General features: G+C 40.5%; 1 protein-coding gene, 1 long non-coding RNA gene and 1 pseudogene across 2 annotated transcripts; 1 reads left to right on the forward strand and 2 right to left on the reverse strand.

Annotated features, from left to right (window-relative positions):
• Positions 1 to 33: 33 nt before the first annotated feature.
• Positions 34 to 27,925, reverse strand: LOC126604350 (uncharacterized). The gene is made up of 4 exons (XR_007616578.1): positions 27,751 to 27,925; positions 27,300 to 27,421; positions 25,744 to 26,292; positions 34 to 43 (listed from the first exon to the last, which is right to left on the reverse strand). It is a non-coding gene; the product is annotated as an uncharacterized LOC126604350 (long non-coding RNA).
• On the reverse strand, positions 372 to 549 carry LOC126606069 (U2 spliceosomal RNA; annotated as a pseudogene).
• On the forward strand, positions 20,834 to 21,936 carry LOC126604345 (uncharacterized). Its single transcript, XM_050271564.1, has one exon. The coding sequence runs from the start codon at positions 21,040 to 21,042 to the stop codon at positions 21,601 to 21,603; it is 564 nt and encodes a 187-aa protein (XP_050127521.1). The 5' UTR covers positions 20,834 to 21,039; the 3' UTR covers positions 21,604 to 21,936.
• Positions 27,926 to 27,952: the final 27 nt, after the last annotated feature.

A 27,952-nucleotide genomic window follows, 5' to 3' on the forward strand; every position in this document is an offset into this window, starting at 1 on the left:
GTTTTTGATGTTTTAGGCTCGTAAGCTTCTTCTTCCGATCTCACTCACTGATTTGATTGATGTCTCTCTCTATCGAATAGTTGGCTTTCGCTCTCTAGAAATTTCAGAACCGTAAAATGGAATTTAAAATCTCGGAATCTGGGAGGTTGGTTTTATTGATCCGTTAATTTTCTTTTCTTTTACAAGAAAAATGGCTTTCAAATTGTGTTTCTCTCTTCTCGTAATGATACAGAAATAATTGAAAAAAAATATGATTTAACTATGGTTAGGTTTGTGGACAGATGTCAAGTTTTGAAGGTAATGGTGAGCATACGGCATAATTGAAGGCAAGGTCTTAAATGCCGATAATATCGGCGATATTTCGTCGATATTATCGGTTTTTTGCTTTACCGATATTTTAACAGGTATCCAAGAAGTTTTCCTCAAAATAATATCGCGATATTACCGATAATATCATGAAATACTTCAAAAATACTTAAAATACTGAAAATATTAAACTAACAAGAACATATACCACATTTGATCTTAGCCAAAAGACCGAGAAAAGAATGCCTTCGTCAGCTTTGGAATGTGGCTTTTATAAACCTGTTTGCTTGCTCACTTCTATTGCACGGCCGATGTGGGATGCAAACTAGCTTTTATAGACCTATTTGCTTGCTCAGTTCTATTGCACGGCTGATGTGGGATAACTACTAGAAGCAACGTTCTTTTTTCCTCATCTTACTGCATGGATGTAAGAAAAGTTCCAAATCGGAGAGTTAATTAAGAAATTCCTCACAAAGTTTATTAGGAGTTGTGTCATAACTCTTATTGCCAATTAATTTTGGGGTTGAAACCTTAGTTTTCTTCATGGATCTGGAGCATATATGCTTGCATATTAAAGGAAGTTGAATTTCCACTATAAAAAGTTATTACAAATAGTTACCACACCCAATATTACATGTATGTTTGGGTGAGAGACTCCCAAACTACAAGGCATGCATTTTAGGCAAATGAAGAAGAAATCTGTCGCACAAAGTTAAATAGGAGGAATTAGAAATGTATCACATGAACATTACAAAGATATGTAAAAGAAATTTGTTAATGACTCATTTTAAGCAGTCATTTGCAAATCCCTCACGTGTTGCATTTCTAATCTCGCATATCTATCTTTTTGTGATTCATTTCTTCATGACTATGTCTAAATTCTCCTAAAATTCCTCTCTTAGATCTTAAGTGCCCCTCTTTTTTTTGTTTCTCACTCACTCATGTCTAAATCTTGTCGAGTTGCATATATTTAGTTGTACAAATGAGCATTAAATTGTTAATATTATGCAATGTATAAAGTGTAAAATATTGTACTAATTCATTATATATAAATGATTATGGTGTGTTTAAACTTCTTTCATTAATTACTACATATTTTCTACACTCACAATGTTTGCCAGCTCGCTATATAATCAACTTGATAATGTTAAATCCATCATGCAATGCATTTCCTTCCAATTTTTTGTGATAAACTAATAGATAATTGACTAAATAAACATCTTGCAAAGTTTCAATAAAAATTTCCAAGTTTTTCTTATAATTTCGGTGGTTTCCATATTATTTTTATCGATATCGATAATATCCCGATATTTCCATCGATATTTCCGTGTTTTTGGACTACCGATATTTCCGATATCATCGATATTTAATACCTTGATTGAAGGTAATGTGCAAAAATGCTCGCTATTTAAAATGTAGGAATTTCATAGTGTGAACACTTAATATTTAATACATTTAACCCAATATTTCATAGTGTGAACACGTTTTAATACATTTAGGGTAATGTTTACGTAAATTAAAATTTCAAATTAAATAATGTATTACTAATAAGAAATAAATATTTTACAACACTTAAATAATAATTTAATTATCAACTTTTATGTCAATATACTTTACAAAATTTAGTTTATAAATTTAATCTCAATAGCATTAACATACATTTATTTAGTCTACATGGTGTTACCCATATATTTACAAAATTTGATTTACAACTTTAACCTAACATTTGATTTTTTTTAGTAAACTGCAGATTTGCGCCCTAAACTATCACTTAACTTTCGATTTCTCTCTGAACTTTTTAATTGGAAAATTAAAGATTTAAACTATTTTTTTTTGGTTGATTTGCCCCCTGCTGTTAATTTTTCATTCATTCCATCCAAATTTCTGTTAAATGGAAGCATGTGTACAACATATGAAGGTAGTTCGATCGCTTTATTTTTTAAAATAATTGAAAACCTTAGATTTCTAAAATATAAACCTATGTAAATATGTTTGATTCTATAACTTTTGTATCTGAAGGTCTAGCAAAGCGACGTCCTTGTCCACCAAGAAGAGTCACGTGGTGTGCACGTGACAAGAGTTAGCGTTAATTTAGATAAATCTATGAAAAACTAACAGCAAGAGGAAATCGACCAAAAAAATTAATTGAAGTCCTTAATTTTCCAATTAAAAAGTTTAAGGAGAAATTAAAAATTAAGTGATCGTTCAAGAGCAAAGTGGTAGTTTAACCCTTTTTTTTTTTTTGAAAGAAACCGAAGATTTGATAGTGTGAACACTTTGTATACATTTAACCTAGGGTAAATTACATTTTATACTCTTGAGTTTGGAAGAACTGTCCCACCGGATGGCAATGAGGCTTTAGCAGAAGGTTGAGAAAGCCAACTGTTGTGTTAGAGGCAGTTGCCTTGTATGACACATGAATCTGACATTCTTTCTTTGGAGTCCCTAGATCCCAAAATGACATTACAGTTCTTGGGCATTCACCCCTCTTCAATAACCTGATGGAAGGTATATCACCTCAACTTGACTACTACATTAATGAGCGTCAATACAATATGAGGTATTACTTGGCATATGACATCTACCCAAAGTGGGCGATGTGGATACAAATTTCTTCCTCCTTGTTCTTGGACAAAATTACACCTACAAAACAAATAACACATTAGGTTAAGGCCAAGAGCCTCACGTGCCCACGATGAATGGGGAGCTTTGGTCAAAGAACCTTCGATGCCAAAGTTAGAATTTAGAGAGAAAAGTGTTTTGAGAGTTTTTGGGAGTTTTGCAAGAGTGTGGAACTCTCATTTTTAGAGAAAATGGGGTGACATATATAGGGCATGGCCGATCCCTTTTGGAGAAAAGGTGGCCGACCCTTTAGGGTATTTTTGTGTGAGATGGGTGGTTTAATTGGCAATTAATGGATGAATTAGGTAATAAATCCATTAATTAGCCAATTAACTCAATTTATATGGAATGTTTTGAAGGTTATGGAATAAATACCTTATGGAGAATATAGGATGAGGATGGATGAAATAATTTTGAATTTGTTACCTATTTTGGGCACTTTTGGCTTGATTGAAGAATGATTGTCCACTGCTCGCACGTAGGAAATCCGGTGTGCCTCGAGGGTAATTTTGTCATTTTCATCAAAAATCCACATGTCGCCTTGTGATTATTTTTTGCTCCACAAATGCCCCCACACCTACTGGGCTGCTCGTAGGAAAGGGCAGCAGGTGTAGAGATCTTCTTGCTATAGGAAACTTAGGACTACTTCCTATTTTGATGTAGATTCTCTCTTTAATATGAAATTAGATCCTTCTAGGAAAGGGAAATAAATTTCTCTCAAAGCCTATTTAAGTCCATCTTAAGTGGGTTATTAAATCAACTTTGAAGAGCAATTTATTCTACCCTACAAGAGAGAGAGAGAGCTTAGAGGATATTTGTTCCCCCTCATCTAGCAATCTTTTACATCTTATTCGTGCAAATGATCGTCTTTCATTGCTTTCTTTGTCTTTTCCGTGCCCTACCGAGGTAAGAAAATTTTAATTTTCCTTGTCTTCTTCTTGGATAGTGATGTCGCGAGATAGCTGTCAGGGTGGTACGGCACGTCGACTGGCAGGGGCCAGAAGTCGGCTCGGCATGGGCCAAAGAGGTGTTTGTGGCAGGGACCACTGCTTGGCTTGTCTAGAGCTGATGGCAGCTTGTGCGGCTGTGGCTGAGGCCATGGATTATGTCCTTTGGGCTCTTGGACTTGACGGGGCCATGCTGGCGATTGAGAGAGATGAGGAGGTCATGAGCCTCATGGGTTGCTGGAATGTTGGGCATACAGGCATTCTGCCTGCTGGTCTGAGAGAAAAAAAAATGAGGAAAAAGCCAGTATGGGTTGAGTTCCCCTGTTGAGTACCGTGGGTAGCGTTAGCTGCTTAGTTCTATTCGCTGGGAGAAATGTGGGTTGCTTCCGAGAGATAAGGTAAAGAGGATCACGGCGGATACTTTGGCTCGTCTGATCGCTGTCGTAAAGCCTACTGTGAATGAAGATGGAAAGAAGAGACCTTCCCCGTCTGCTCGAGAGATGTTGGTTAAGAAAAAATTAAAAACTTCATCCGCTGCTCGTAAGGGTCCGCCTCCTGTCGAGAGGCTTGTGATTGACATGACTTCTTTCAATGGGAAGAAAAATTAGGCTGCTAGATTTGAGCATGTGGCGCCTGCCATGTCGAGAATGGCTTGTACAATTGCTGATAGGATTGCTCAGCGTAAAGGTTATATTATGCCCCTAATGCCGAAGTCTGTACCAAGACGTCCGTTGGGAGCCAAGTCCGGTTCATCTTTGGAGAGGCTTGCTATTATGAAGAGCGATAAGGTGGACTCTGCTGCTAAAGTCGCACTAAGGCCCACTTCTTCTGCTGCTGAGACTGATTCGCCTGCTGGGAAGAAGGAGACTGCTCGCGTAGGTAGCTGTGAGAAATCCATTAAGCTTGCTTCTGGGGAGGCTGCTGAAATCTGTGTGCTCTTGAAACCAAATCTGCTTGTGCCAAGTTTGTTGATGGCGTTTAGAAAGGTTTGTTTACCTAAGTTCCTTTGCGAAGCATACGACCCAATATAGAATGACTACTTTGCTTGCTATGATGTAGATATAGCAAGGTTGCCAAGGAGGTGCCGAAGACTATGGCAACTGAAGCTTATTCCTCGACCGATGAGATCAAGAGGTTGGATTCTGAGCTCATTACTTTGAAGGGGTATAATATTTCTGTCCCCACTTCTCTGCAGCTTGAGACCGCTCGCCAAGATATTGTTGACTTGAAGACTAAGCTTGACGTGATCCAAGTTAAGTATGTAAGTGCGGAGAAGGAGATTGGGTGTTACATACCTCAGATTTAAGATCTTGAGTTTGCAATTTCTGAGCTTCGATTTGCTGCTTATGCAAAAGATGAAGAGTTGATTGCTACTTATAATCAAGTGATCTACTTCCAGAGAATTGTCGATAGGCTTGAACCCCAAGTGTTGGAACTTCAAGGTGAACTGAAGATCAACGAAAGTTTAAAGAAGGAAGTGAATGAGCTATAGAGCTGAAGGGTGAAAAGGATGGGCTCGAGGTTTCGAGACCTTCTCTATTTCTTCTGAAGACTTGCTTGCTTTTACTTTTGAGGCTTCCATTGGTGAAGTAGTTGAAGAAGTAGGTGCCCAGGCTAGGGAAGCCGGGGGTGAAACGCTGGATAATGCCGCTGTTAAGAGCGTCGCGGCTGCTGAAGGTGTGACGACTGAGTAGTCGTGGGATGTCCAAGTTGCTGAAGTGTAGTCTTCTAGGTAACCTTTAGGATTTTCTTTGTTTTTTCTTGTCGCTCTTGTTTTGCTTGAACTCCTTCGACCTTTGCTAGTTGTTTATAAACATGCTTCATTCGTTTTCCTTCCTCTTCACTTCTTTTGTTCATGCCCTAACCTTTAGACTTTATAGACCAGTGGCAGACGTTCTACTTTTCTATAAGCAGACAAGCCCGCGTAGCTTATACAGCTGTAGGTGTTAGTGTAGAACTTTGAAAAGTTGTTAGCCATAGGGTTGGCAACCGGATGCCTTACTTACAGAAGCAGACAAGTCCGCGTAACCACTAGGCTGTTAACCTTGGCTTTCTCCAATTCCGTAGGTTGCACAGCAAGTATCACAACACTTTAGGACTTGGTGTAGGTTGTTTCGCGCTTGGTAGAGGTGAAGCTTATCGACTACGTAGCATGTCAATAGTGGATAAAACTTCGTATATGCACGCTAGCTTGTTTACCCTTTCATAAGAATGTGCGGTTATATAAGTCTAGCGTGGTTTTTACTGCTCAAAGGGCAAGCCGTAGGCAGTCTTCCAAAAATCGTAGGCTACCTTGGTGCACTCGGTAGCAGCTTTAGGGTTCCAAGGCAGCCGTCTGTAGGGCATACTGCGTAATGTGCCCCCTCCGTCTCTAGGGCCCGGTTCCCCGCGGATTAGGCCAAGAGACTCAAAATCCTTCAGTCAGGTAAGCCTTGAAAAAGACCATTGTGGCTACTTCTAGAAATCCCGGCGTAAACCATTGTGCATCTAGTTATACTAAGGCAGCCAGGCTCATCCACGTCTGGATATTCGGAGTGTAAAGTTTATCATCCCGTCTTGGAGAGCTGACCCATGTGGGTGTCGGGGAATTGGTTTACCCTCTCGCATTGAAGATGATGGTTGGTCCCTCAGGGGGCGTAATTCCTGCGATGAGTCTCTAAGAAGGGCGCAGTCTTCTTTTGAAGTGTAGGAGTGAGCAATTATTGTAAGCATGCAGCCGAGCCAAGTTGTGATTACTTCTAAATTCCTCATTGAAAAATGAGTGAAAGAAACGAGAACATAGCTGTAAAGTAGGAACTGTATAACAACTGGATAGTCCTCGGCTTGTGAGGTGGTGGTGCCCGTCGAGCTGTTTGAGTCTTCTGGCTTTGATGTAGTGGGATGTCACATATGGTACTTCCTCAGATTGTAGGTGCTCCATTGCTTTTCAATCTTTTTGTCGTTTCATGGTGGCGAGGGTGTAATTAATCTTGCCGCCTACTCTGCTGATCTTGTACGGACCTTTCCAGATAGGATCCATCTTTTTGGAGCCTTCTCTGTGGGTAGTGATGAAGGCTTTTCTTAGGACTAGATCTTCGGGCTGAAACTGCAGGATCTTGGCCCTTTTGTTGTAGCTGGAGAAGAACTGCTGCTTGTAGGTTGCGATGCAGGTGATGGTCTGCTCACGTTTCTCCTTTGCCAGATCTAAGCTTGTGGCCATCTCCTTACTGTTCTGCTCAACGCTTGGTAGTAGAGCGATGATACTTGGCTTGATGACATTAGGATGAATGATTGCTTCTGAACCAAATGCCAAAGAGAAAGGAGTCTCACCGGTTGCTCGTCTTTTGGTGGTGAAATATGCCCATAGACATCCGGGGAGTTCGTCTGGCCATTTTCCCTTCTTGTTGGTAAAGGATTTATTGAGGCAGTCGAGGATCATCTTGTTGGATACTTCGGCCCGCCTATTGCCTTGAGGATATCTCGGCGTGGACATGTGCTGCTTGATGCCATACTTTTGGAAGAACTTTTCCATGTCTTTGCCCATGAATTGCTGGCCATTGTCGGTGATCGACTGAGGGATGCCAAATCGGTGAATGATGTTCCTTCATATGAAGTGCTCTATGTCCGTCTGAGTAGTATTTGTCTTGGGCTTTGTTCTACCTATTTGGTGAAGTAGTCGGTTGCCACGATCATCATGCCTCTGCCTTAGTAGCAGACGGCATAGGTCATACCAGGTCGATTTCCCACTGCATGAGCAGCCAAGGATTCGTCTGCGGGTATAGCTCGTTGGCAGGTAGTACTGGTACTTGCTTGTAGCGTTGGCAACGGTCGTACTTTGGTACTAACTCCTTAGCATCTCGGTGCATGGTAGGCCAGCAGTAGCCTACGTTAAGAGTCTTCTGTGCTAAGGATCAACCTCCGGAGTAATTTCCACAAATGCCTTCATGGATTAAGCTTAGAACCTTCAAGTCATCGGGAGACATTAGGCAGCAGAGATGTGGTCCGATGTAGGATCTTCGGATGAGAATATTGTTCCAAATGTAGTAGCGTGCTGCCTTGATTTAGAGCTTCCTAGACTCCAATCTTTTCGTAGGGAATGTGTCATTGACCAAGTAGTCTACAATGGAATCTTGCCAGTTTGGAGTTGTACTAACCTGTGACACTTATGCTGTTGGTTTCGCCTCTATACTTGGCCCGTCTAGATACTTCACCGGAATAAAGCATTTGAGTTGGTGGTCGAAGGCGGAACCTAGGCCGGCTAGTGATTAGTTGGGAATCAGAATAAATTACGAGCTTTTTCACCACCAAGTCTTTTTCCATTCGGAGGCCTACTAGTAGGGCTTCGTACTTTGCTTCGTTGTTGGATGCCTTGAAGCTTAGAGTAATCGCTTGCTCAAGCATCGAACCATCTAGGGTGACAAGGACCATGCCTGCTTTTGAGCCTTTGTAGTTGGATATGCCGTCGACGTGTAAATGATAGAAGTTTCCATCAGGAAAAGCAGGCATGGCTAGGGCGTGCTCGGCTGCCTCCGGAGCGTCATTGGGTCGCTCTGTTGCATCGCCTAGGCTATGCATGAATGCGCAGTAGGGAGCCGTGAAGTTGGGGCCATGTTACACGTAGCAGGAGATGCTCAACTGCCGATATTGGACCACTCTAAAACTAAATTATAGAGCAAGGATCGGCTAGGGCCGTGTGACACGCAGCATGAAATAGTGCTCAATTGCCGGTACATGTTGCTCCTGTGTAGAATCTTTTGGGGTGACGAAGACAAAACTTGCTTTCGAGTGTGTCCTTCCAGTGTTCGTCTGCCCTTGGCGTGTCTTTTGGGCCGAGTTGTTGCATTTGTCAGAAAACTTTGCATTCGACAGGGTCTACGCCTTTATCGCCGTGCGTCTGGATTGGGCGGAATAATGTGTCATGAGGATGACTGCCTGCGTTTGAAGATAAAACTTGAGCTTCCGAGTTGCAACAACTATCGCCAAAGTTAGCTTTTGAATTACTGATAGCATCGAGGAGAGCTTGTGAATTGTGGAATACAGGTAGTCGAGCCCCCAGCTTTTCTCGTATGATGATAGAACTTATTACTGTTTTAGATACCGTCATACATGTGAATAAGTCATCCGCTGCTTCCGGTTTGGATAGTAGAGATGTGATGTCAGGTACTTCTTCAAGTCATTGAATGTGCATCTGCGAGCCTCGTCCCAAAGTGCATGCTTCTCTACCAGAGCGAAAGAGTCTGCTATAGTTAGATCTTATTTCATGATTAATTTTCCGAATAATGGTAGAGTTAGATCTTATTTCATGATTAATTTTCTGAATAGTGGGTAGTCTGCTGGAAGTCCTTTTTGGAAGGCTGCTCTAGCTATCAAGTCGTTGCATCCGACTATCTTTGCCTTATTTGCTTTGAACCTCTTCACATAGTCACAAAGCGACTTTTTTGGGTTCTTCTTGACGTTGAACAAATGGTCGAACTTCTTTTTGATCGAGCGATAGGATGAATATTCTTTGGTGAAAACCAAAGAAAGTTCGTCAAACCTTCTGATAGATTGTGGCAGCAGGGTGTAGAACCAATCTTGCGCCTCACCTTGTAGAGTGATGGTGAATATCTTGCACATGAGATCGTCGTTGTATCGATAGAGGATCATTGTGTTTCGGTAGTAATTTAAGTGTCTCTCTGGGTCTTCATCTTCTTTGAAAGATGTGAAATATGGCATGCTGAATTCGTGTAGAGGCTATGCCTGCTTGATCTCATCCGTGAAGGGTGACCTGCTTATGTTGGTCATGTTCCATCGTAGTGCCTCGTCGGTGACCTCATTGCGTTGGAAATTATGCAATCGCTTGGTCAATAGTCTCTCTACTTCTTCCTGAATTTGCCTTTGTTGGGGTAGCGGAGCTCTCGGCTGCCCCCAGCCTCGACTTGCTGGTCTAGGCTGCTTTTCCATGTGTTTGGCTTGTTTTTGCCTCAGATGAGGTGCGTGTGGTGTGTTCGTAGTAGGCGAGCGAGTTCTTCGCAGGCTGCCGATTGAACTTGAGCCGGATTGAATGACTGATTCTCTCCGTCCGTCGTGCTGCCTACTCTGATGTGGGGTGGATGATGCTCCTTGCGGGTTTAGCTGCAAATGAACACTTCGCCTGGAAGGTTGCTCATGTTGACTAACAGAGTGTGACCTCAACCGTGAATGTACGCTCGTCCGTGGGCCTAGTCGAGAGTGCACGCTCCGGAGTGCACGTTCCTCCGCGTGCTAAGACGAGAATATACGCTATTTCGGGGGCCCAATCATGAATGTACACTGCTCGAATGCTCGGTTTGTAGCTGGTCGAGTGGCTGCTTACCGAGACGCTGCTAAAGAGGTTATTTGTCTGCCCTTGTCCTATTTCGGGACACCTCGTCTAGGGCACGTTGCATCTCGATGCGCTGCAAGAGCTGGTTCACTAAGGTCGTCTACTGTGCGAGGGCGTTCGTCAACTCTATGACTTGTTGAGATAAGTGTTTTTCTCCATTTGGGTTGGAATAGCTTGGAAGGAATGCGTCTCATTGAGCAATGGAAATGTGGTAGACTCCGGGCGTGAGATTTGAGTTGGGAAATGTCAAATCGGCATAAAAATATGGTGAAAATGCTCCCAGTTCGATTGTCGGTCCGGAAATTTGGAGCCGGAACGGTTGAACTAATCTTGGATCGATTTGGGCTGCTTGGAAGGCCACGGGTGCAGGCTGGGCCACGAGAGTGGGTTGCTCGTCGGGAGTATGCTGGGCTACGGGAGCAGGCTGGGCCACGAGAGTAGGTTGCTCGGCGTGTGATGCACACAGGTGCGAGGTTTGGGCTGGGCTTGGTAATGTGTTGGGTTCGCGTTGGCCATGGAGTGACTTGACTTGGGCTTGCCTAGATGGGACGGCTCGGGTCGTGGTGGTGACCGCCGCGGTGGTTCCCATGGTGGAAACTTGTGGTGGTGGTGCCACTCCACTTATTGTCACATTTAGCCTTGTGGATCGCCGCGATCCCATCTCTTGAATATTGGAATTTTCACTTGTTGAATTTTCTAAATTTCTAGCTATTGTACTTCTCTTTTACGTTTTATCAAAGAATTTTTGGAAATAAAAAATTCTAAAAATAAGAACGTACGAAAAATCTACAAATGAACAAGAAAATAGAAAACCTTGGATGCAAGAATCTTCTACGAGTGTGGAACTCAACTCTCAATGAAAACACCAATTTATAGATGCAAATTTCTTCCTCCTTGTTCTTGGACAAAATTGCACCTACAAAACAAATAGCACCTTAGGTCAAGGCCAAGAGCCTCACGCACCCACGATGAATGGGGGGGGCTTTTGCCGAAGAACCTCCGATGTCAAAGTTAGAATTTAGAGAGAAGTGTTTAGAGAGTTTTTGGAAGAGTGTGAAACTATCCTTTTTTTTAGAGAAAATGGGGTGATATATATAGGGAATGGTCAGTCCCCTTTAGAGAAAAGGTGGCTGGCCGTTTGGGGTATTTTTGTGTGATATGGGTAATTTAATTGGCAATTAATGGATTAATTAGGTAATAAATCCATTAATTAGTCAATTAACTCAATTTATATGGAAAGTTTTGAAGGTTATGGAATAAATACCTTATGGAGAATATAGGATGAGGATGGATGGAATAATTTTGAATTTGTTACCTATTTTGGGCACTTTTGGCTTGATTGAAGAATGATTGTCCACTGCTCGTGCGTAGGAAATCCAATGTGCCTAGAGGGTAATTTTGTCATTTTTACCAAAAATCCATGTGTCGCCTTATGATTATTTTTGGCTCCACATGCGACACTTGTCCAAGCAATTCCAAATCCTGCGAATGATGCTGAAAAGTGGTTTACCTTACAACAAGAGGCATATCGGAAGGATGTTGAGAGAACTTTCGGTATTCTACAAGCACAGTGGAAGATCATCAAGGAACCAGCAAAAGGGTGGAGTTGAGAAAAATTGGACTCCATTATGATGTCTTGCATCATATGACACAACATGATTGTGGAGGATGAGCGAGATGGGTATATTGATGGAGAGTCTGATGACGACCAAGATGATCCAAATAGGTCAAGAAGGACTTGTGCAAAAATATATGATGGGCTTAATTTGCCTTTGAATCCAAGAATTGGTAGTATCTCTTTACATGAGTACATGAGGCTATAAGATGATACGTTCCCATGCCACAAACAAGTACCTACAACAGGATCTTGTTGCACATCTTTGGGACAAAAAAAGCATGGAGTAGGCGTTTAAGTTTTATGTTGTCAAATGTTTTTAAAAATGTTGTTTAAGTTTCATGTTGCTAAATGTTTTTTTTTTTATGTTGTATAATTTTTATACTTTTTAATGTTATTTAATGTTGTTTAATGGCTTAGGAAGTTATAGGTAAAAAAAATATAATTTTTTTTTAGATTGTAAAAAAAAAATCCAAATATAACGGCTAGTTGATGTCAGCTAGCCGTTGCATTCAAATTTGTGGCCTGGGGCTGGCTTGATGACTGGGTTGGGCCAGCCGATTTGCCCTTTGGCCTTTTTTTGTCCCGTGGGGCCCACGAGTCCTTTAGCTTAGCCCTCGATTGAAGATGGTTTTCGGCCCTCTGACCCTCTGGACCCTTCGGTTGGAGATGGCCTAAGCGAAACTAAAAAGGAAAACGAAAGAAAGACACAAGGAAGTAGATGTGATGGTGCGAAGCAGCAAGGCGAAAGAAAAGGGAAACATACGGTCTTAGCAATCCAGTTGATTTTGGGGGTCTCGTTAAAACCCTTTCGTGAGTGACTTAGTCTAGGCAAGTTTTACTTAATTTCATTAAAGTTAAGTCCATATGTGTAACAAATGCGGGATTAACTAACTCTTAATTTAATCTAGTCTAGTAAAATTTAGTGAAGTCAAACAAACACATTCTAAACGTACTCGGGTTCAAATATTATTTTATTTACTTGATTATTCAGAGGAAAATATGAGAGTTTAGGGGAGAAAAGTTTATTGTTTGGTGTAAAAATAATTAAATATCTTTTCTGCATTAGCAGCCCTCTTAATTTAGTTTTATTTATTTGGCGAAGTGTATAGACGAATTTTGGCTTTGAACTTGTAACGAATTACCAATTTGTTTTGAAAATTAATTTTGGCCGATTATCCATCTAACTTGTATGGTTAGTCAAATTTTACCGTAAATTTTACTTTTAGTTGATTACCCCTTGAATTTTATAAATAGCCAATTTTCCCATTAACCTTAGATTTTAAAATTTTTCTTTCAATTTTCTATTTATTTTTCCTCATACAGTTGTCATGCGTTGTTTCCGTGATTAAGATAGAAGCAAAATTACATGAATTTTTTTAAAATCTAACGCTATGAGGAAATTGGCTCTTTATAAAACTTCAAGAGGTAATTGTCAAAATTAAAGTTTAAAAAGAAAATTGACTAATTGTAAAAGTTTAATGGAATAATCGGTTACAATTAAAGTTTAAAAAAAAATAGCAACTTTAATCAAATTCGAAAGATAAATCGGTAAATATGCCCTTTTTTTGTTCTTATATATATATATATTGTTGTGGTCTATTTTTATCTAACAAAATAGAGAGGGCCGGCGGCAGTGGGAGAGAGAAGAGAGATGTGTGTTTGTATAATTGTAGGGGAATGTGTGTGTTGTTATCCCTCCTACATTGTGCCTTTATTTATAGTAGTAAAGGGAGAGAAGATATTCCTTCTCCTCCAAGTAATACAAGTTGTAATAGGAAAGGATAACTAGAATCAAATCTAATCTAGGATTTACACAATCATACTTATTCTAGGAATGTTTACAACACTCCCCCTTGAGTGTGCAAATACTTAAGGTAGATTTAGCATCATGCAGAAGTTGAGGAAGTCGACTCGTCGGCACTGATTCCAAGGAACAACGCTTATTCTCAATAAGGTAGGAACTTGCATAAGTAGTAAGTCTCACTAAAAAAACCCTAAGGCTATGGCAAAAACCCAAGTAAGAACAAAATCCATAGTCTAAGGAAAAATGCGTGAGAAATGCAAAGTCAAAAGAAACGTCTACAGGACGTCATCAGGGATACGACCAGCCCAAGGTGGGTGCCTCGTTAAAACCTAGTTAGGTAGCAAAAACCCAGTGGGAAAAATGCTCCTAATCGTAGGGAAAAAGAGTACATTAAGATCAAGCAAGTATCCAGAAGATACTCCCCCTGAGTTTGACATAATTCCAAAGAGAAATAGCAAAGTTACAACTCAGAAAGTTTACGCATACCAATTCCATGAACAAGCTTCTGAAACGTCGCCTTCGGTAATGATTTGGTGAAGAGGTCGGCCAGATTGTCTTGTGATCGGATTTGCGTGACTTCAATCTTTTGATGCTCTTGTTGTTGATGTGTAAAGAAGAACTTCGGCGTAATATGCTTGGTGTTGTCTCCTTTGATGTAACCCTTCTTGAGCTGTTCGATGCAAGCTGCGTTGTCTTCAAAAATCGTCGTCAGGGCATTAACGGCGGGATGAAGATCACATGAGCTTCGAATATGGCCCATTACTGCTCTCAACCAAAAGCATTCCCGAGTTGCTTCATGTAAGGCGAGAATTTCAGCATGGTTAGACGAAGTGGCAACTAAGGTCTGTTTAGTTGACCTCCAAGATATTGCGGTGCCTCCAACGGTAAAGACATAACCCGTTTGAGAACGCGCCTTGTGCGGATCAGATAAGTATCCAGCATTGGCATAACCAACAAGGCGAGAATCAACCCGATGAGCATAGGGTGCAGCATCACTCGAGGATTCGTAGGGATAGAATAAGCCCAAATCCGTAGTACCTTTAAGGTAACGGAAGATGTCTTTCACGCCAGTCCAATGTCTGCGTGTTGGTGCATTGTTGTATCTTGCCAAAAGATTAACAGCGAAGGAGATGTCGGGTCTAATGCATTGAGCTAAGTACAATAAAGCGCCTATCGCACTTAGATAAGGAACTTCAGGCTCCAAAATCTTTTCATCATCCTCATTCAGACAGAAGGGATCTCGCTTTGCATCTAGCGTACGAACGACCATAGGAGTACTCGAAGACTTCGCTTTATCCTCATTAAAACGGCGCAACACCTTCTGGGTGTAGTTCGATTGATGTACTAAGATTCCATCCGAACAATGCTCTATCTCGAGACCGAGACAGTATCGAGTCTTTCCTAGATCTTTCATCTCAAATTCCGACTTCAGGTGCGAAGCAGTTCTCGCGAGCTCTTCAGGAGTTCCGATGAGATTTATGTCATCGACATATACTGCAACAATCGCAAATCCGGAATGTGACTTCTTAATGAACACACAAGGGCATAGTTCGTTGTTCACATATCCCTGACTAGTCAAATACTCACTCAGACGGTTATACCACATTCTTCCGGATTGTTTCAAACCGTATAGTGAACGCCTCAGCCAAATTGAGAGCGTGTTCCGGGGTTTGGAAATATTTGAACCAGTCAATGTAAGTCATTCGGGAACTTTCATATAAATTTCTGTATCAAGATCCCCATAGAGATACGCAGTTACTACGTCCATCAGCTGCATATCCAGTTTTTCGGAAACTACCAAACTGATAAGGTATTGAAAAGTAATCACATCTATAACGGGTGAGTAAGTTTCGTCATAGTCAATCTCGGGGCGTTGTGAGAAACCTTGTGCTACAAGATGAGCTTTGTAACGCACAATTTCGTTCTTCTCATTACGCTTCCGAACGAAAACCCACTTGTAGCCAACGGGCTTCATATGTAGAGGAGTAGGAACTACAGGTCCAAACACCTTACGTTTCGCAAGTGAATCAAGTTCGACTTGGATTGCTTGTTTCCAGTTTGACCAATCAGCTCTACGTCGACATTCATCAACGGAACGCGATTCAATGTCATCGCTCAACATGATCTCAGTAGCTACTGCAAATGCTAATGCATCGTCGACAATCATCTCATTTCTACACCACACATCATCTAAGCTAGCATAATAGACCGAAATCTCACGATTCTCGCGAGGAGGATTCGTCTCTTCAAGAACGCTTCCATAATCTAGAATTTTCTCATGAGTTGGGTAAAATGAGTAAGCGATAGTCGGATTCACGGTAGGCTCTTCAGGACCTTGTGCCGTGGTTTTCCTCTTCCGGGGGTGTGAATCCTTTGAACCAAGGGGTCTGCCACACTTTTGTGTAGGGGCAGATGATTGGCTAGCCGCTAATGTACGTGGATCACCAGAATTGGCGTCCCGGGCTTCCAGGAGGGTAGTCCGTCGTAAATTTGGTACATCTATCTTTGCAAGCGTATTCGCAGCTGGAATATGTGATCTTGTCACGCGCGCTAGATCGGTGAAAGCATCTGGCATGCTCTGAGCTATGCTCTGGAGATCTAATATGCGTTGCACTTCAGCTTCAGACTGAGCGGTGCGGGGATCTAAATGAGACAAAGTGGGAGTCGTCCACAATAATTCACGTCGTTCATTCGGAATGTTGACGTTCTTATCTCCCCCTAACGGCGAGAAGACTGTCTCATAGAAGTGACAATCCGCAAAACGAGCGGTAAACAGATCGTCTATCAAAGGTTCTAAGTAACGAATAATCGAAGGAGAATCATATCCGACATAGATTCCCATCCTTCGCTGAGGCCCCATTTTTGTACGTAAGGGCGGCGAAATCGGCACATAGACCGTACAACCAAAAACGCGCAGATGCGATATGTCGAGTTCGCATCCGGTGACCAACTGAAGGGCACTAAATGGTTGTGTCGCAACAGGCCTCAGGTGGACCAACTTTGCTGCGTGCAATATTGCATGACCCCAAGCAACGATCGGGAGCTTGGTACGTATGACCAATGATCGAGCAATCATTTGTAAACGCTTAATGAAAGCCTCTGCCAGGCCATTCTGGGTGTGAACATAGGGTAAAAGATGTTCAACTTCAACCCTAACCGACATGCAATAGTCATCAAAAGTTTTAGATGTGAATTCTCCAGCATTATCCAATCGAATAGATTTGATCGGATAATCAGGGTGGTGAGCCCTGAGCTTGATAACCTGAGCCAACAGTTTGGAGAATGCAGCGTTCCTTGTGGACAACAAGCACACGTGTGACCAACATGTAGAAGCGTCAACCAAAACCATAAAATATCTAAATGGTCCGCAGGGAGGTTGAATCGGTCCACAAATGTCCCCCTGAATCCGTTGTAGAAAAATGGGAGGATTCGAACGAATCTTGTCATAAGAAGGCTTAGTAATAAGCTTTCCCATAGAACATGTTTGACATGCGATTTCACGGATCGAACCTAAGCTTCGGGTTAGTGGATGCCCGTGTGAAGTTTTGAAGATACGGCGCATCACTATTCGTCCAGGATGTCCCAAACGATCATGCCAAAGTGTAATTTCGTGCGTGGTCCCTGTGGTAGGGCCGGCCACATAGTGGCATTCGATGGGGCGTATGGTCGTAGTATACAGACCACTCGGGTTACGCTTCATCTTCTCTAGAATACGCTTCTGGCCATATTCGTAAGAAGTTACGCACAGAAATTCAACTCCGCTTTCTACGTGGATTTCAGCGTGGTAATTGTTATCTCTAATGTCCTTGAAACTTAGTAACGTTCTTCCGGAACGTGGAGAATAGAGTGCCTCAACAATGGTCAAGATTGTACCATTGGACAACATTATACGTGCCTTACCGTATCCTTCTATCAGGTTGGATGGGCCTGAGAGGGTTGTCAAAGGTGCATTCTTAGGTACGAAGTTAGTGAAATAGATGCGTTCACGCAAAACAGTATGCGTGGTTGCACTATCTGCCAGACAACTAACTTTCTCACTAGTCATACCTAGAATGAAAAATTAATTTGAATTGGTCACATGCATAAAAGTTTATAAAAACAAGTATCAATTCAAAATAATTTCATTTATTCAAGGATTAAAACTGAATATCCAAAATAAATCGCGAAACTAATAATCCAAAACATGAAGGAAAATTGTTCAAAATCAACCAAAAAACAAGGTGGGGTGCGGCCACTATGTGGAATTTGGCCCCAATTGTCTTATTTCAACTAAAAAAAAGTCTATGTCTAAGATTCTAATCTTCCATAGGAGTGGTATCCTCCTGAAAGTCAGAAACCTCCATCTTTGTAGTCTCTGGTTCGTCCACTTGCATGAAGTTTGATTCAAACTTCTTACGACGAGAATGATATTTATCTACAACCTTCTTGGGAGCACGGCAAATACGGGACCAATGGTCATTTGAACCACAACGATAGCACATATCGTCATTCATTGTGGTAAGTGCATTGCCCTTATTCTTGAAGTTCAGGGCCTTAGGGGCGAGGTTTGGGCGCTTCTAGGCTTTGTTTCCTCCCTTGGATGAGCCTTGACTCTGTTGACCTTGGTGGGATGGCTTCTGGCCGCCCTTACCACGCCTCTTTTGGCGTTTTGGGTGCTGATTAGTGCTATAATGTGCTTCAGGCACAGCAGTAGCCCCAGTAGGTCGAGCTTGATGATTCTTCATCAACCGCTGGTTCTGCTTTTCAGCAAGAAGTAAAACAGAGATCAAATCCGAGAACTTAGTGAACTTCTTAGCTCTATATTGTTGCTGCAGGACAATATTAGAAGCAAAGAAGGTCGAGTATGTCTTCTCCAGGAGATCCTCTTCAGTCAAAGTTTCATTGCAAAACTTGAGAAGTGATCGGATTCGACAAACTTCAGAATTATATTCATTCACAGACTTAAAGTCTTGGAAGCGCAAGTGCGGCCAATCGTGTCTAGCTTCAGGCATGAATATGTCCTTTTGGTGATCGAAACGATCAGCCAAAGCGACCCATAATGCACGTGGATCCTCCTCAGCAAGGTACTCAGTTTGCAGAGCGTCATGAATATGTCTTCGGATGAAGATCATAGTAATGGCTTTTTCAGCTTCGCCAACAGGTTCAGTTGTTGCTTCTTCAATAGCAGAACGCAAGTTCTTGGAAGTGAGGTGGAGCTTCACATCTTGAACCCACTTGAGGTAGTTCCTTCCAGAGACCTCCAAAGCGGTGAAGTCGAGTTTGTTCAAATTCGACATGTTCCTATCACAAATAGATGGACAAGATGTGGTTAGTGTAATGGAGAAAAATCAATCCATTCACATAGGAGTAGAACATATAGGTTCTAATAGACATGTATTGGTTTAATTTTGCATGAAAAACTTTGGGTTTTCATGGGTGATATGTTTAAGAGAAAACTTCAGGTTTTCAAACAAGGCATGTTTGTAAGAAACTTCAGGTTTCAAAGTAATTATGAACTTCAGGTTCATATATTCCTGCAGGCAAACACAAATATATATGCAAACAAATATGCAACAAATATATGCAAAAATATTGTATAATGATAATTGAATTAATTTATTTGGTCTTCGGGGCCAAATTAAAGTGTGGGTGAAAATATAAAAACCCATATTATTTAAAAATATTAAATAATAAAATCTCGGGGCCTAAAAATATAGGCAAAGCCCACAGGTGGCACATGAAGCTCACGGGGAGACATGGGTAAGGGGAATGGGCTGCTGTGTGCAGCCCTAAAAAAAATTTCTTTTTTTTTTCTCACGGGTCCATTCAGGCGAGCCAAAAAATTTTTTTGTTGTTTTTTTTTTCTTTTTCTTTTCCCTCACGGGCTGGGCCGTGACATCTCAGAGCAGCAGCAAGCCCAAAGGGCGCTGATGCAAGCCGAGGGACAGGAGCCCACTAGGGCTCGGGTTTTTGGGATCAAACACCCCAACGAGTGCTGGGTGTGTGTCGCCGGAGAAGAACACCGGACCTGGCGCTTCTGGCGTCGGTCGGGGTGTTGTTTAAGACTCGATTTGAGTCATGGTGACCATGAGGGTGAACGGAGATTTGAAAAAATCTCGATATTCATTGTAAAACCCTAGAAATTCGATTGTAATTTAAAAAAAAAATCGAATTTTCAGACAAAAATTCGTCGGGGACGACTGCAGGTCGTCGGGGGTAACTGGGCATGGCTGCAGGCCATGTTGGTTGACGATTTCATGGGTGGCGACGCCTTCTGGGCGTCGGGTCTGGGTGTTGGGCCTGGAGCCGTGGCTCCAGGATTGGTTCTCGGCTCGGGAAAGCATGGGGGATGAGTTGGGCCATCGCAGGCTGCGGGCCTGGTGGCTTGTGGCTTGCATGGTGCAAGTGCACGGGTTCGAACATAACCCTAATTCCCCAATCGCAAATTTTTTATTTTATTTTTATTTTTAATTCAATTATATTATATGCATGTATAATTCTAATGAATCACATATTTACGTTGATGTATATGCAAATAATAGTTTCAATGGATGTACATATGTAAGATTCAATTCATGGCAAATATCAAATTCACATAATTGTAGCAATTTTGGTTATGAAGCATACACAATTTATGTAGAATCTAAAATACGTTAAACGTAAAGTTGGGTCATGCATTATGGTGAATGTTCATGCTATCAGGGCTTGCAAAATATCGAGTTAAAAGCCATTGTTTGGAAAGAACATGATTGCGTGATGATATGGATGAACTGGTTTGATGCAGAAAAAAATCTCCAACGTCAGATTCCTAAGCGCAGCGGTAGGAGCATGTTGATAACGTGTTGTGGTCTATTTTTATCTAACAAAATAGAGAGGGTCGGCGGCAGTGGGAGAGAGAAGGGAGATGTGTGTTTGTAGAATTGTAGGGGAATGTGTTTGTTGTTATCCCTCCTACATTGTGCCTTTATTTATAGTAGTAAAGGGAGAGAAGATATTTCTTCTCCTCCAAGTAATACAAGTTGTAATAGGAAAGGATAACTAAAATCAAATCTAATCTAGGATTTACACAATCATACTTATTCTAAGAAGGTTTACAATATATATATATATATATATATATTAATGGAGTACAGCTGACGGGTTGTCCACTTCGTGGAACTTGTCCCAACCTTTACTTTTATTTATAGAATCGTGTCGAACTTTTGAGAAATGATAAGGAAACTTCCTCAAAAAGTCTATAGACTCCTAAAAAAAAAAAAGAACTTAGGAACGAATCTTACACCAAGAAGTTTATCGGACTCCGTAACTCTAATGAAATGATACAGGGTTCTTTCCTTTACACTTTGGGGTCAAGCGTCGAACCTTCTCCTGAACAACCATATATTTATCCTACCCAGCAGCAGGATAACCTCTTTGCTGGAATACATCATCAATTTTAACTATGGACTGCCATGATTCGTCGCTCATCGCACCAAACAGAAGAATAATCCGCCGTCAAGAACTGGACAAGGCGGAGAACGCATGGAAGAAACTGGAAGGCGTCGGCGAAAAACAAGAGCAAACAGTAAGGCGTCTGGAAAAAACGGCGATGCTGTTGGTCGGATCTTATATCTACCTCCAAATCCTCATATTCCAATCTGTTAGCCGCATGTCCTGCGAGTTCTGGTGGGCGCCGTTCAGCCTCTCGTGTCTGATTTGCGTTGTCTTCGCCATCCCCTTCAAGAGTTTCGTGACGAAATGGGAGCGCACGCAGCGTTATCACGAGATCAATTTTCTTAAGCAAGATTTGGTTCACCTCCAGATTGTGATTTTCTCTTCCTCGGATCACGTTGAGCAGTTGGAGCAGCCGCAGCCGCAGCCGGCGGAGATGTTGAGGAGCGATGCTGGGAAAATGTATCAGAGACGCGCTTTCATCTGTTTGGTTTCTTTAGCTCTTGTTGCGTACACGGTTGTTGTGCTAATGGCATGTAGATCTATTCCCTGTCAGAGAGTAGCTATTCTGTAGACGTACGGTACGTTCTCCTATTAATCCTTTCAATTTACATGCGAATTTCCGAATTCAATTTGAAATAAAAAGCAGATAATAAAGTCAAAATACCCTCTGAAGACCTTCTTCCGGGGAAGTTTACATTCGGAGGCAGCTTTTGCGGCGTGGCTGTAGTCTTACGATCTCTCTTGAAATTTTCTGATGTCGTTTTGAAACGATTCGTCGAGGTCGATGTAATATTTAACTTCCCTTTACTTGGTTTTTTTTTTTTTTCATTTTTTTTCCCCCTTTACTTGGTTGTTTTGGATTGTATATGTAAGGCATTATAACAATCAAACAATGTTTTCTTCATTTTGAATTCTAACAGCTACAAAATATGAGGAAATTATTTTCCGTAGAAAAGTTGAGTAGCACCGACCCGGAGGCAGAACCGACTTGAGGGTGTGCAACAGGTGCCACCGCACAGAGTCCCGATTTAAAAGGACCTCTAAATTTTCATTACATGATACATATGCATATAAATAATTAGATGCAAAAAACAATCTTATCTGTGGTTCTAGCGCAAGCGATTTAGCTCTTCTTTCTTATAGCCCATGTGCTGGGTTCAAATCCCAATGATATTGTTTTGTTGTATTTTAAGCTTTTGCAAATTTGTAAACAAGAGATAACAAAAAGTAAGAAAAAACACCTGGCTGATCAAACAACTTATTTTTGTTGCAGTAACTTGTAATATTTTAGTTTTATATATGAAAAAATTAAAAATATATATAATAAAGAAATATAACATTAAAAAAAATAAAATAAAGGTCCTACATCTAAGTTTTGCATAGGGCCCTCAATACTCCGGGCTGGCCCTGCCCGGAGGCGACTGATGGGCAGTCACTCAGATTGCAAGAGCTGGGTTATGATCCATTTACAATATAACAGAGTTCAGGACGTGACTTTTGTTAACTACATTGTAAAAGATGAATAATTGGTACATAGGAAGAGGAAAATGATAGGGAGCAACCAGAGAGATTGTATTGATAGAATTCAGAGAATGTATACAATTGAACTCAATGAAAATAATAGCTATACAATTCATTATATAGCCATTCCTAATTATAATAATATCCTTCTAACTATACTAACAAACTCCTTATTGAAATAGTGTCATGTGGCATTTCTGTTATTACTAAACATTTCTGTTATTACTCCTCCCTTAAACTAAACTTGGTGTAGCCAAGTGAAGTTTGAACTAGCTAGAGCTCTAAAACTAATCTGGAACTGCAAGACCAAGATGTCTGCAATGCTTCAAGAACACTGCAGAAAACCCTAAACAGATGAATACCACCGGGTGCAATTACCGCCTCTCCCCTCGAAAATTGCGCCACAAGAAAGCTCTTCTTCTCTCCACACCCACCTTCTTCTTCTTCATCGATCACTCCTGCAACTTCTCTTGTATAATGCAAGAAACTAAACTTCGATCCACTGATCTTCGAAGTCGAGTGATATAACAGCTGTTGGGAATACCAATCTTATCATGGGATCTTGTCATATTGCCCACGATTGCAAGATCGGAAACAACATCATTTTTGTAAATAATACATTGCTGGCAGGCCATGTTGTGGAGGAAAATTATGCTCACACTGCAGGGGCTGTTGTCGTTCATCAATTCTGCCATGTTGGCTCTTTCTCATTTATTAGTGGTGGCTCTGTGATCGCACAGGATGTTCCAAAGTACATGATGGTTGCGGGAGAAAGAGCTGTGCTTCGTGGTTTAAACCTTGAAGGTCTACGACATAATGGATTCACAGCCGTAAAGATAAGAAGCCTGAGAACAGTTTACCAAAAGATATTCATGCCTGCTGATAAAAATTCCGGGGAAACCACAAGAAACTCCATTCTTTCCAATCTCTTATATAATCCTAACTCTTTACCAGGAATTTCTGAGAGCTCAATTGATCAACCCATGAGGCTTGCTGAAATTTATGTTACTGCTGAAAATGCTCTGCACAATACAGTTTCTAATCCTAATCGATTAAAGTCTTTGTCATCTACAGAGGAGTTGGAGCAAAAAATATCTTGAACTAACTAAAACTTTACAGAGACTGGCACTAAATCAACTAAGGAGAATGATTCCCAAGAAACCAAATCAACCAAAGAGAATGACACTCCAAGAAACCAAATCAACCAAGGAGATTGACACTCTTGATAGCTTCCTATATCTTCCCAGATACTAACACCAAAATTAACCAAGGAGAATGACACTCCAAGAAATCAAATCAACTAAGGAGAATCACACTCCAAGAAACCAAACCAACCAAGGAGATTGACACTCCTGATAGCTTCCTAAATCTTCCCAAATACTAACACCAAAATTAACCAAGGAGAATGACACTCCAAGAAATCAAATCAACCAAGGAGATTGACATTCCTGAGACCCAGAAACAACAACAAATTTCATCACAAATCTTCAAGAATTACAAAAACAAAAAAAAAACAACTCCTTCTTCAATCACCAAACCCCCTAGATCACAGATACAGAATCGCAGAAATTCACAACAGCAAGCGAAGCAGGTGTAGTCATAGCACCAAGCCAAATATCCCAACTAATCACAAACACTGATCTTGAAGCAATGACCAATCTTGAATCCAAATATCCCAAATATCACACTAATATCCCAGAAAAGACTCACAAGAAAGATGAACAAGCGGAGTGTAAATTCAATATACCACTCTTTGGCTATCGACCTTACTAATTGACAAAATAGCGAACATTTTCTTACTGAAACATTTAATCAAACAGATTATGTGCACTGTGAAAACCAGAAATCAAGAACCTGATAAGAACTTCAATCTTGAGCCAAAGAACACAGAAGAGCTCCCAAATAAACAGACACCACCAAAAAATTCAGAAAGTGATTTGAGCAGACCACCAAGAAGAAAGAACCATATCGAAGACGGCTCTAAATTCACAAGATTTCAGACCTAATCAACCAAATGTCCCTAGTACATAGTGATCAGATGTGATTCATAATACCGCACCATATATTTTGGCCACCACCATTGTGGATGACATCAGCATGGAGAACCACATCGCAGACTTCAAAGCAAATATCTCTCATGTTTTCTTCTGCCAATGCACCTCAGAAGGGAGAAAGCTCTGATCTTATGATTTTGTCCAGCTGCTGTGAGTCAGCGATGACTGCTGCGTAAGATCTGAACGCGCGTATGAGTACCCAGAAGATGAACGGCGGTGAAAAGCCTCAGTTCTTGGAGGTGGTGACCGCGTCGGTGGAGAAATCTCCAAACCAGAACAATCAACCCAACAATCGCAACAATCGGGAAAAAATCAACCCAAGCTCGCGGAAGCATCGAAAATTTAATGAAAATTTGAAGAGAAACTAAACTAGGAAAAAAAATGTAAACTACTGCGAAGAGAGAAACCACCAGAATCCATGGCGTGAGTCTAGCAGCTCTGATACCATGTTAACTACATTGTAAAATATGAATAATTGGTACAGAGGAAGAGGAAAATGATAGAGAGCAACCAGAGAGATTGTATTGATAGAATTTAGAGAATATATGCAATTGAACTCAATGAAAATAATAGCTATGCAATTCCTTATATAGCCATATGTCACGCCCCGGACCCGGAGTCGGTAATAAAAACTCGAACCTGAATCTGAAACGTGAGTTAAAAGCTCAATAAATAAATACAAATTTACAAGGGTTGGAAAATAAACTCCTCTTATTAAAAATAATTCATGATTATCAAACAAATCAAGAATTCTTTACAACCTACAGTAAAGAGATGAATAAACTTTCTATTTTTCCAATCTAATCCGATCTCGCCTTGCCTATTCTCTTGAATGTCTAGTTCATAAACGTGCATAATAATAAAGGGATGAGCTTCAACAGCTCAGTAGGGACATAACCTTATCACAATAAATTGACAGTATTAAATTAAGTATCATGAAATCATATAGCCAAATCTCAAAACAACAATTATAACGATGCATGAATGCCATGCAACCTCTTCAGTTACCCCCGTTAATTTATAAAATAAAACACGCGAACCTGCATGTCCCATACCTTGCATTTTACCCCTACATAGGTGGTTCGAATGTTCTATTATAGAAACTAACCCCCATATGATATCCCAAGTTCATAAACCCTTTTTGCTAGTCATCTTATCTAATTCATTGATCTCCAGCCCAAATCACCCACATCGACAATTCTCGTCGATATCCTATTCTACTGTGCACATCGGGCTCGCCTGGAACTGGTTTCACAATGAATAGATTCAACTACACAAAAGATCCTTTCCAACTACCCTCATTTCCATACTTCCAATTTGAACACTGAAATTCCAACCACATCAATATGAATGATGCACAAATGATGTCATTTTATCTTTCACATATTTCATAGTATATTCTCAACGAATAGCATTCCAGCAATAATTCCATAACCAATAACAAGTAAACACTTAACTGAAGCAATTAGCGAATTAAACTCAATCATATAAATCAACCAAAAAGATCAAGAATATTATAGCACTTTACGAAATTTAATAAAATCAATTTGTGTAAAGGTCTGCCTTATTTCCACTACCTGGAGTCCAAAGCTAGTCATACTACAACTTAGCTCCATGTACCAACCAACCACACCGGTCATACCTTGTGGAATTCGATGTTCTCTTCTTATTTTCCACATTCATTTCTGCATTCAATAACCAAAGAACAAAACCTTGCATTCAATATTATAGCCATATGTCATGCCTCGGACCCGGAGTCGGTAATAAAAACTCGAACCCGAATCCGAAACGTGAGTTAAAAGCTCAATAAATAAATAAAAATTTACACGGGTTGGAAAATAAACTCCTCTTATTAAAAATAATTCATGATTATCAAACAAATCAAGAATTCTTTACAACCTATAGTAAAGAGATGAATAAACTTTCTATTTTTCCAATCTAATCTGATCTCGTCTTGCCTATTCTCTTGAATGTCTAGTTCATAAACGTGCATAATAATAAAGGGATGAGCTTCAACAGCTCAGTAAGGACACACAGTAAATTGACAGTAGTAAATTAAGTATCATGAAATCATATAGCCAAATCTCAAAACAGCAATTATAACGATGCATGAATGCCATGCAACCTCTTCAGTTACCCCCGTTAATTTATAAAATAAAACACGCGAACCTGCACGTCCCATACCTTGCATTTTACCCCTGCAGAGGTGGTTCGAATGTTCTATTATAGAAACTAACCCCCATATGATATCCCAAGTTCATAAACCCCTTTTGCTAGTCATCTTATCTAATTCATTGATCTCCAGCTCAAATCACCCACATCGACAATTCTCGTCGATATCCTATTCTACTGTGCACATCAGGCTCGCCTGGAACTGGTTTCACAATGAATAGATTCAACTACACAAAAGATCATTTCCAACCACCCTCATTTCCATACTTCCAATTTGAACATTGAAATTCCAACCACATCAATATGAATGATGCACAAATGATGTCATTTTATCTTTCACATATTTCGTAGTATATTCTCAACGAATAGCATTCCAGCAATAATTTCATAACCAATAACAAGTAAACACTTAACTGAAGCAATTAGCGAATTAAACTCAATCATATAAATCAACCAAAAAGATCAAGAATATTATAGCACTTTACGAAATTTAATAAAATCAATTTGTGTAAAGGTCTACCTTATTTCCCCTACATGGAGTCCAAAGCTAGTCATACTACAACTTAGCTCCATGTACCAACCAACCACACCGGTCATACCTTGTGGAATTCGATGTTCTCTTCTTATTTTCCACATTCATTTCTGCATTCAATAACCAAAGAACAAAACCATAATCCTGAATTAACAACAGTAAGAGCACTTTAGCCAAACAAATCTCAATAGATGTATTTATTATAGGAAAACTTTCCTTTCTCTTCCTTCCTTATCGCACAATCCCAAAATATACAGAACCCGATATTATTGGTATTTGAACCCACCAACGGTACAGTATACCATAACAGCCATAAACCCTATATACTTAAAGCTAAATCTCTTTATATGTGATCAAAATAAGAATCTGCTCAAAAACTAATTTGAATAACAGTGAGTAATCTAAGAATGAGAAGGATATAAAATATAGGGATCAATACCTCCATACATAACATGCTATTGGTTAACACCACAAGCCTTCTCAGTTTGCAGCTTCTTATTCCTTTCTCTTAAACATATATAAACTTCTTGCTACTTCTACTCTACTCTCTCTCTCTCGGATTCTTCTTTCTTGTCTTCCTCTCGTTTCAGTCTGAAGGTCTCTGCCTATAAATACATAGCTTCAGTCGGTTGGGTTGTAGG

This window comes from Malus sylvestris, chromosome 15 (genome assembly GCF_916048215.2).
Source record: "Malus sylvestris chromosome 15, drMalSylv7.2, whole genome shotgun sequence".
NCBI classification, from domain to species: domain Eukaryota; kingdom Viridiplantae; phylum Streptophyta; class Magnoliopsida; order Rosales; family Rosaceae; genus Malus; species Malus sylvestris.